Source organism: Lactuca saligna, chromosome 3 (genome assembly GCF_052625555.1).
Source record: "Lactuca saligna cultivar CGN05327 chromosome 3, ASM5262555v1, whole genome shotgun sequence".
Classification (NCBI taxonomy): domain Eukaryota; kingdom Viridiplantae; phylum Streptophyta; class Magnoliopsida; order Asterales; family Asteraceae; genus Lactuca; species Lactuca saligna.
In genome coordinates this window covers 14,661,608-14,672,717 of record NC_136419.1, presented here as the reverse complement: position 1 = coordinate 14,672,717, position 11,110 = coordinate 14,661,608, and the positions used below count along the sequence as shown (strand labels likewise).

The 11,110-nt window shown below is 38.3% G+C and overlaps 1 protein-coding gene across 1 annotated transcript; it reads left to right on the top strand.

Moving 5' to 3' along the window:
- Window positions 1-112: 112 nt before the first annotated feature.
- On the top strand, window positions 113-4,914 carry LOC145034539 (SNF2 domain-containing protein CLASSY 4-like). Its single transcript, XM_078982977.1, has 4 exons — window positions 113-275; window positions 388-2,183; window positions 2,264-2,422; window positions 2,506-4,914. The coding sequence occupies exons 2-4, from the start codon at window positions 408-410 to the stop codon at window positions 4,402-4,404; spliced, it is 3,834 nt and encodes a 1,277-aa protein (XP_078839103.1). The 5' UTR covers window positions 113-275; window positions 388-407; the 3' UTR covers window positions 4,405-4,914.
- The last annotated feature ends 6,196 nt before the right edge of the window (window positions 4,915-11,110 follow it).

Below are 11,110 nucleotides of genomic sequence, written 5' to 3'. Positions count from 1 at the left end.
TGTAACCGTGGGGCCAACATAATGTTCTTTTCCGGATCCGAGTTAAGCCGTCGATTCGCATGGAATAGAATTTTTCGCGCCCATCGCGTTTTTTTGGCGAGTGAGCCCAAAATATTCGTCATTATTGCTGTGCTGCCATATCTCTCTCTCTCACTTTAGCTTCTTTCTCTTTCTAGAGTTCGTAGTGACTTTAGATTACTCGTTTCCGCTCCAATTCCATTGTCAATTTTGAGATTCGAGTAAAAGTTCTCCGACGCCGTCGTATGTTTATTCATGTGAGCAATGTAGTTCTTTATCGATTTACCTTTTCGTGTATATATTTATAATATTAGGTCACTTCGTCGTACTGATGATGTGTTTGTTTGGTATTTTTTAAATGTGATGTAGGGGATTGAGTTGGTAAGGTGATGGATTTCTCGAGAACTAATTTATGTCAGCGAACGCGGTCTTGCTATGACAAGCTTTACTTAGAGTTCAATGAGAAAAAACATAACGGAAGGCCTCGCAATCATCCCGGCGGCAGCAGTGGTGGTGGTGGTGATGATCGGATCGATAGGGTTGGAGAGGGTTCTGGAAAATCAACTGACGGATTAAAGGGAAGCGATGGAAGAAGAGATGAAATCGAAGTTAGGTCTCATAAGACAAAGAAAGGGCGTAAAGGGGGAGACAAATTAGGGAAAGTTTCAAAGAGGGGCAAGAATGCGACTCCTGTTTTCTTAATTGTTGAATCCGATGATGATGATGATCATGTGGAGCTGAATGAGCCCTCTCCGGCGAATCATTGTGGATTTGGAACTGAAGAGACTTCTGGAAGTGGAAAGATCGAGAAGAAATTGCGAAGCGGGAGATCTTCAGAAAGAGGCAAGAACTCGAATCGAAACAGCCTCATTGATGAATTAGAGGATGACTGTGGCCATGGATACTACGAAGACGACGATGGTGTCGAGTTGAGTAAGAGCTCTGGTAGGAATCAAAGTACGTCCGATGTCGCAGGGGTTTCTGCAAGTGGAAAAACCGATAAAAAGTTCGAAAATGGATTTGCTGTCTCAAGTAGGGATTTTTTGGGGGAAAACTTGGATAATAAAAGCGCTAGAACAAATGATTCACAGCATAACAGTGATGATGATGATGCGCTTTCATTATTGGGTGGTAATTCTAAATCAAGCAAGAGCCACGGTTCTGGGAAAACTGAAAAGAAATCAGAAAAAGGATTTTTGTGTGACATTACTGCTTCAAATGGCGATTGTTTAAAAGGTCAGAGGATTCTTGAAGATAAGTTCGTGCCTTCACATGGCTGTCTCCTTGATGAAAGTGATGACCATGAACGTATTACATTAGGTGATGATATTACATGTTTGGATGACACTGATCCCTCCCATAGCTCTCGTGTTGGAAGTAATGAGATAAAGTTAAGCCCAGTGGAATTGGATTCTATTCAAGCAGATGATAATGAATGTGATGATTCACAATCATCTGAAGAAGATGACAGTGATTGGCTTGAGAATGCTAATGTTGTTAGTGGTAAGGATGTTGAAGTTATTAGTTTGAGTTCTTCTAGTGATGGTGATGATGATGATGATGATGATGATGATGATGATGACTCTAGTGTTCTGGAGGTGGATAAAATGGGTGATACAGGAGACAGGTTTTGGACTGAAGTGGTTAAGGAAGGTCCATTAAACAAGCCTGTATCAAAGAAGAGGCGAACAGATGCAGATACTTCACTTGGTTGTGGTAGAAAAGCAAAGTTGAAAAAGGAGCAGTCTATACATGAAGCCATTGAGCGACCTTTTTGGGTTGCAGATTATAGCAAACAACATTCTTCATCTAAAGATGCCAATGGAACCAAAACTCAAAAGGCTGTAAATATCATATCCAAAAAACAACTTGGCAATGTAATTGATGTAATCAAGATTCTCACAGAAACAATAAAGGAAGGTGAAGATGGAGACAAACTTCTTAAACAGTATGTCACTCCTATAGAAGACAGTCCAGTAAAAGTAAAAGACAGTCTTGTACATCAAACATCTGTTGAACAAATAGTGTCATATAAGTTCAGATTTGAAGATGAAGATAATATGAAGCAGGATGAATCAGAAATCGATATGGAAGTTGATGGACTTTTTGATGAGATGAATATGTGCTTCCAACTTTCAGAAATTGGTTGCTCTGGTTCTTCTGCAGTAAGTTTCCATATTTATGTAAAATGGTATTTTGAGTCTTTAAATAATTTATTCACTCCATTTACTCTGATGATATGCAGGTTACTAATGGTGATGCTGACTTCTTTATGGAGGATATTGACCAAGCTACACGCTGTCGCCTAGGAAAACATCAACTTACAATCAATGATCAATTTGGAATCATCTGCAGATATTGTTCTTTTGTTGAAATTGAAGTTAGAGACATTTTACCTCCTTTGGTTAGTTTTAGCTTATTTCTTATTTTTAAATTACTACATTGTGATGTTTATTTGATTTGATATTTATATATTTATATACACAGGGTAAGAATGGAAGGGGAGGACATAGCAGACATGACACCGACACCGAGAAAACAGACAACCTTAAATTTTCAGATCTTCAATTTGCTGAAGGCCATCAAGAATGTCCTAATGATTCAAAAGGGAGCGAATACGAAAAAGGGACAGTTTGGGACTTGGTGCCAGGTGTCAAAGAAACCATGTATCCACATCAGCGAGACGGGTTCGAGTTCATTTGGAAGAAAATCGCAGGCGGGACCTACATCGAAAAGCTAGAAAAAAGTCTTTCTAACGGTGGAAGCGGATGCATAATCTCCCATGCCCCTGGAACCGGAAAAAGTCGGCTCACGATCGTGTTTCTGATGGCATTCATGAGAATGTATCCGAATTCAAGACCAATGATTATAGCTCCTCGGTGTATGCTTCTAACATGGGAAGAAGAGTTTAAAAAATGGGAAGCCGATGTTCCGTTTTACAACTTGAACAACAAAGAATATTCCGGTCAAGAAGACGGAACGGCATCCACTCTTTTGAAACAAAACGGGAATGGAAAGAGTGCGCGATGCCTCCGTTTATTAAAGCTGTATTCATGGAAGAGAAAGTCAAGCGTGTTGGGAATCACGTATAGACTATTCGAAAGCTTAGCTGGCAAAGAGGGTAGAAAGAAACAAAAAAGTTCAACCACAAAAAATTTCGAAGACGTGGAAATCAGAAAGATTCTTCTTCAGATTCCGACTCTATTAGTCCTAGACGAAGGGCATACACCCCGGAATGAAGAAAGCCTTGTTTGGAAGGCATTACAAAATGTGAAAACAAAAAGAAGCATCATTCTCTCCGGGACTCCATTCCAGAACAACTTCAACGAACTCTTCAACACATTCTGTTTGGTGAATCCCGTGTTAGCATTCGACATGATAAGAAACGACGGCTTCACCATGAAACGAAACCGGAAAAACAATTCCGTGAAAGGGCAATGGGATTCCATCACAAGCGAAGTGTTGAAAAGCCGGCATAAGTTGGACGAATTGAAAGCCATGATCGACCCTTTTGTCCATGTACACAAAGGAACAATTTTACAAGAAAAACTCCCGGGGTTAAAAGACGCTTTGGTCGTTTTAAAGCCTACAAAAACACAAAAAACATTACTCGGAATGATGTCGGGGACAAAAAGTCAAGTGGAAAACGACCATGTGATGTCGTTGGTATCCATTCATCCTTCGTTGGTTGAAGACAGTTTCATGGATAACGAAGGGATCCGCAAAGTTTTGAAAATGTTCAAAAACGACCCGAGCGCGGGTGGGAAGACGAATTTCTTAATGGAGCTTATAAAGCTTAGCTGTGCGTTGAACGAAAGGGTTTTGGTTTTTAGTCAGTATACGAAACCGTTGAAGTTTATAATGGAGTTGTTGGAGAAGAAGTTTCGTTGGGTTAGAGACAGGGAGTTTTTGTATATGGATGGACAACAAGAGGAAAAGAATCGTCAGACGTCGATTAATACGCTTAATGATCCGAAAAGTGAAGTGAAGACACTGTTGGCTTCAATCAGGGCTTGTTCTGAAGGGATTAATCTGGTGGGTGCTTCCAGGGTTGTGTTGCTTGATGTGCAGTGGAATCCGTCTGTAGAGAGACAGGCGATTAGTAGGGCGTATAGACTTGGACAGAAGAAACTTGTTTATGTTTATCATTTAGTCACTGGAACAATGGAGGGTGAGAAGTATATTAGACAGGTGGAAAAGAGTCATTTGTCTGAGTTGGTTTTTTCTTCAAAAAATAATGTGGCGGCTTCAAAGTCTAAAATAGCGGCCATGGTGTCGGGAGATAAGATTCTTGAAGAAATGGTGCAACATGATAAGTTGCAGCATATGTTTGAGAAGGTGATTTACCAACCAAAAGAATCGGATCTAATTAAGACTTTTGGTTGATTTATTGCACACCAAGTTTTGGACTGAAGGAACTCTACTTACTACCTTATGGTCTCCTTTTATTTTAACTACTACTAGTTATATAAGTAACAAAATGCTTTTTCTTAAATCTCTAATCTAATTTTTCTTCGGATTTTATATTTTTGGTGGTTGTTTTTGGTCCTTTATAATTATTAACAGTAGAGGTAGGTAGAAATGAAGAACTTACTATCAAAATAATCGACGTGGAGTTCCAACAAGCTGTATGAATTTCAGCAATAGGCTCAATTCAATTTCCTTGTACTGAAGATATGGATGGTTTCACGAAGCTGTCAAGTCAGGGTTGTTTTTAGCGTAACTGTCAGTCTAATTTTCGTTTATAATCACAATCAGTTTTTAGATTTTGGTGAATTGCTTACTATTACTTGATAATGTGGGGTCAAATAAATACGTTTGGACTAAGGAATACAATATGTTAAATGTTTTTTTTTGTATATTTTATGTAAATACGATACATGGATTTCATTGCAACTTGAGCATTATCTACTGAAATTGAAATAAAAAACTAAACTCAACAAGGATTTCAAGGAGGATTCGTTCGCATATTGTCTTTGTGCGAGAAATAGCATGTTATCTACAAAAGCAAAATACAACAACAATCCCACATCGCGTAAGATGAGAACTATAAACATGAGTTAGAGAATCTGTTGTTTCCACGACAAAACTTTTTGCATGCTTAATTTGATAATTTCCTTTTGGAAAGTTTTGAATTATGTGTTTACTTTGTGCTACATACCGTTATTTGCGCTATTTTGAGGCCTGTTTCTTCTACGGATAAGGATGCTAGGATTTAACGAACTTCAATAAACTATAAATGATCTTGTACACATATAAAGGAATAATACAATAATAAATAAGAATAGTATTTAATGTGGCTAATGTGATGAGAGAGAGAGAGAGAGAGAGAGAGAGAGAGAGAGAGAGAGAGAGAGAGAGAGAGAGAGAGAGAGAGAGATTTTTTTGCTGAGTTTAAGGTTACATTAATTCATAACAGGTCTACTTATACAATCAATTATTTATATAATCAAGTTATGCTAACAAAACAAATCCCGAAAAAACTCTAAATAGTTTGACTTATGATGCATTTTGATCCGGTGTTGTCATTCCCACCACCCCAAAGATTCACTACATCATCGACGTATTACTAACCTTCTTGAATTTGTTTGTCATGTCAGCTTTTCTTTTACCTTTCATTTCCTCACCAAAATCCAAAAACTTATTATTTCACTTTCATTTTTTTAAAATAAAAATACTTTTTTAAGGTTTATAATTTAAAAATTAATATAACTTTTTAAAAATAATTAGTAAACATAAAAATTAATTAAAATTAAAAACACTACATTAATTCAAATAAAAATTACATTAAAAGATAAATTAAAACAAGCAAGATTAAAAAAAACTAGAAAACAACAAATATTAAAAAAACACAACCTAGAAAACATAATTAATATCCGCATTTTAAGAAATCAAAATACGTCATTCAGAATCGCCGTCTTCATCATCACCATCTTTGTCATCATCATTCTCAATGAACATATCTGAATCCTTATCTGATTTGTTAAACAAATCATCGTGTCAATATTCTGTCGGGCGCTGAAAATGAGCCCTGTAAACATGCTCCACCTAATTTGCAGGAAGGGCATGATGAATGTCATAATCAGTGCTTTCAAGGCGCGCCATGGCGCGCGCCAAGGCATGCCTTGGCGTGATGCGTGACCTCGCCGTTACGAAAATCTTCATAACGTTATTGTTAGGCGTGACGCGTGACAATGCGTGATATGGCGTGCCATGGCGCGTTATGACATGTGTTTTTTTCATTGAGACATGTTTTTTTGCTCTTTGTTATGTCTTTTCTAATTGAGGATACAAATATTATGCTTTTTTGTTAATTTTTTGTTATTAGTTATTGATATAACACTTTTAAAAAGTAGTTATATTTAATATAAATTTATATTTATGTGGTAATATAATTATAAATTAATACAAAATCGCTGCCTTACATCATGCCTTGAAAAACATCATAGCTCGCCATGACTCCTTAAGCTTGAGGCTTGGCCTTGTCACCACGCCACGCCTCACGCCATTTAGAATCTTAGTCGCGATCATATACTTCTTTTCTATTTGCCTTGTACTCTTGCATACCAACAACTACTCCAACATTTTGCAAAACTTCGTTTTCGTTGTATCGACATATCATTCTTTCTTCCTCTTCAAGAATCATATTATGCAATATGAAGCATGCACACATAACATCTTGCAACATTTTCACTTCATATGACCGTGCCCTAACGGTTAACTTTCCAACGCCTCTTGAGTACACCAAATGCTCGCTCGATGTCCTTCCTAGCTGACTCTTGTGCCTCTTAATTTTTTTTCTTTTTTTGTCGCTCGAACATGTGAACGATTTCACAAAAACAGCTAAGGTAGGATATGTCCCGTCAGTAAGATAGTACCAATTCTACCCCGTTTGCTTGAAAATGTACATCGTGTGACTCTCCAATGTAGATGTCGTTGAATACTGATGGTGTAATGTCCTTTGATTTTATATTAATGAAACCATTATCCAAAACAATATCATAAAACTATAGTGAAATCAGAGTATGTCAAATAAAATCCATGTACAATCAGAGTCATATAAAATGCAGAACAACATGGTGTGTGCACTGCAATCATTCTGAGCTCTTCCCCTTAGAACCAGAAGTACCTGAAACATAAACTGAAAATCGTAAACACAAAGCTTAGTGAGTTCCCAAATACTATATACCAAACATATCAAACATATAATGGACCCCACCCATCATCGGGCCTCACCCAACATCAAACCCCGCTCGGAACATACCTGTCAGTCATCAAGTGCCACCTAGCATCGGGGCCCGCCCGATATACATACAAATATATAAACACATGCAAAAATCAAAAAGATAAATAACATACAATATAATCATCTAGCCACTCCCGCTAAACATATTAGAAAACATACACGCAGAGTCACACAGACAATTAGCATCCTAATCATAATAAACCATGGGCCGGAATTGGTGCCTTCAACCCGCTAAACATAGTGAAGAAACTAACCTTAAGCTGCTGAATCTCTCAGATAAAATTTCGGTTTACTGATGTGGAAAATTCCCGTGCTAACATCATCAAATAATATCCAATTAATAATCGGATCTCGACCCATAATCAAGAATCTAAATTACTTGTCCAACAACCAGGGTAAAAGACCATTTTACCATTTTCTTACTTGGCCCACAACCAAGGCCCAACCTATTTGCTCAAAAGGCCCAAATTCCTAAATGGCATCCCAAGACCTAATATGGCCCATCTTCCTAATTGGGCCCAAAATTATCATGGACATAATCCTAAGAAAGCTCATATTTTATCTATGACCAAAATTCAAAGTCCAATGACCCAACAAGGCCCAAACCCTAAAAGCCCAAAATACGGCCCAAACCCGTGAAAGTTGACAACTTTAAGCATTTAATCGGTTAAGCCAGTACCCGCAATGTACAAGTTGATTAAGCCATCATGCCAAACACTCAGATCTGATCTTTTCGGGGCTTAAACTTAGCGTACTCCTTTCAGGGCCAGTACCCGCAATGTACAAGTTGAGTACACTCCGCTTACCCCTTACACCACCAATCTAACCCATTAAGCATTTAATCGGTTAAGCCATCATGCCAAACACTCAGATCTGATCCTAAATGGTGACTTAACAGGTAAAGTTGACAACTTTAATCTCATACATGTCTTAATAAGACCCAAAACTCAAGGAGAACCATAATAAGGAACCCAACACATGCATGGACCAAAATAACTCATAAAGGTTGCATTTTTATAGACAAGGGACCTCAAATGTGCTAAGATCTAACATCCATGGTTTATGGAGTAGACTATAATCTCAAATATGGATTAAATGTAACATCCCAATTTTCAAGACCAAAAAATTCATTTTGATATAATGATTCACAAAACAATTACAAGAAAACGTCATCAAGTCACCTCATTTCATAAAAACCATAGTTACATGTCTCAAAACCATATCATAAAATAGTAACAATGTTAGAGTACAATCCCAATAATCTCATAATGCAGAAATCATGTGTGTGTGATGCGCTGCTACCGTGTCGGCTCCTACGCCTTCGATAAAGAGGTACCTGAAAACAAAACTGAAAACTGTAAGCCCAAAGCTTAGTGAGTTCCCCCATCATACCACATACCACATATCAAACATACTGTCAGGAAATTATGGGGTGTCCGACCTACCTTGTCAGACAATTCTGGGGAGCCCGACCTACCCTGTCAGGAAATTTTGGGGTGCCCGACCTACCCTCCGGTTTATCTCAACCAGCTACGGGGACTATTTAACCCCTTACTACTACCACATAATAACATATCATAAACATACTGTCAGGCATATCTAGGGTGCCCGACCTACCCTTCGATCCTTACGACCGTAACACGGGGACTATTCCCCCTACTACCTACTATCGCATAACATCATATCATGCTAACACATGAACATATCAGGTAGTAGCAAACCTAAATGATTATCTCAAATACAATCATCTAACAAATAACTCCTACTAGTGGGCCGACATTGTGGCCTTAGACCTACTTTTACTGGAAGGTAACTCACCTCAATGTCGTGTAGTAGCTGAAATGTCCTCGGTGCTGGGATCGACTCCTCTTAAACTCCTACACATAACAACCTTCCTTAATTACCCTTCCATACTCAAAACCCTTTCAAGGGTCAACTTAGGTCAAAGTCAAAGTCAAGGTCAACACCCTGGTCAAAGTCAACACTCTGGTTGACTCAACTCACTGAGTTGGTCCACTAACTCGTCGAGTTCCATAGATCGGAAATCTCTGAAATCACGATCCAACTCGATGACTTTTTCCATAATTCGTCGAGTTTTTCGTATCAACAGTATCAGGATTTTTCCATTCAACTCGTCGAGTCCTCCCTTTATAGAATCAGGACATTTGCTTATAACTTGCTGAATTCCTCGTTGGAGTCGTCGAGTTCTTCAATCTTTCAGTCCAAGAACTATGTCCAACTTGCTGAGTCATCTCCTAGAATCAACGAGTTCACCTAAAACCATAAAAGGTTGGGGCACCACGACCCGACTCGCCGAGTTGCATGAACAACTCGTCAAGCCCCCATATACCAATTCCATACAGTAGATTTTTGCTGAGTTCAATGCATCCATTCCACAGATCTGGTATCCTTAGGCTAGCATAACGTGTAAAGTTGTTAACTTTATGTGCATGCATGGCGTTATGAAGCTAGAACACCAAAACTAAGCCATAAAGGAGTACTAATGCATGGGATAGGGCCATAGCTCAATAAAGGTGGCAACTTTAAGCTTCCTGAGCTCAAATGTTCCCAGATCTGAAGTCATCATTCTAATATGCACTCAAATCCCGAAAGTGACTTTGAAATGGCCCATAAATGACAAGATGCAAGCCCTAAAGAAGATCTAAGTGATGGGAAGCCAAGGTATAAACTTTATACCTCAAACAAGCTAGAAATGTAACCCAACCTATGGATCTACCGCCTTCTTCTTGAATCTCCAAGCCTTTCCTTCCTCCTCCAAGCTTCAAATCACAAAAATGGCACAAAATAGCTCAAGAACACTCAAAATTCGATTAGGGTTTCGTGAATAGGGTTTGGAGGGGATGGAGGCTAGAGTGGAGGCCATATAAGGTGTTTAAATAGGGTGCAAACCCTGAAAATTAGGGTTTCACCCTGACAGCTCTACTCGTCGAGTCGAGGCTTTCGATTCGTCGAGTAGATGACTTAAGTCCTGCGTGCCATTCCCATTCTACTCGACAAGTTTGGGCCTCCAACTCATCGAGTCCCTATGCAAAAATGAACAACTCAATATAAAAAATACATATCGGGATCGAGGTGTTACATTAAAAGACCCAAAAATGCATAAATAACACCCTAAGTTGGATCTAGCATAAAGTTGATGGGTTTTATGCATAAGAAACATTCCTATGTGCTCATACAAACCCTAATGCTTGGATCTAGGTTTCACTATTGAACATGCTTTGATTCCAAGACTTACAAACCCTAATCTAGCATATCAACAACAAAATTAACATATAGAATCAGATCTAGATGTTTACCTCTTCAAGAGTTGGCTTAGATCTTCTCTTTCTTCTTCTTTTGAGCCTAGAGTCACAAATGCAACTCCTCTAATGGTTCACAAACCCCACAAGCAAGAAGGCAATATGAGAGAAGGAGAGAGAGGCTAGAAATCGGCCTAGGATACTCTTAGAATCAAGTGGTAGCCGAATTCAAAGCCCTAGGGGTCATATTTATACTTACAGGTTACTAGGGTTTCAATCTAAACCCTAATGCACAGCTTAGCCACCAAGCAGCCCATGGAACCTTCTGGAATAAGGCCCTTGGACGAAAATATGATGGTTACCCATCATAATTTCGTTCCCCCTTAAGCCCATTAGGTTTCCTTAACCAAAAACCTCAACTATCATACAATTGACAACTTATACCCCTTTATTCAATTAATCTCTTTTGACCATTAAATTAATTCTTAATTAATTTATGACCAATACTAATTAAATAAATATGATTTCTCCTTTAATATATTACTCTTATAATATATTAATAAATCATAATACTCTCTCTTTCTCC

What these genes read in the sequence shown, in the direction of transcription:
- LOC145034539 (XM_078982977.1), top strand. Translation starts at nt 408, where the DNA reads ATGGATTTCTCGAGAACTAATTTATGTCAGCGAACGCGGTCTTGCTAT. An exon ending in GTTGCTCTGGTTCTTCTGCA is followed by an intron (nt 2,184 to 2,263) that starts GTAAGTTTCCAT and finishes GATGATATGCAG; the next exon opens with GTTACTAATGGTGATGCTGA. An exon ending in GAGACATTTTACCTCCTTTG is followed by an intron (nt 2,423 to 2,505) that starts GTTAGTTTTAGC and finishes TTATATACACAG; the next exon opens with GGTAAGAATGGAAGGGGAGG.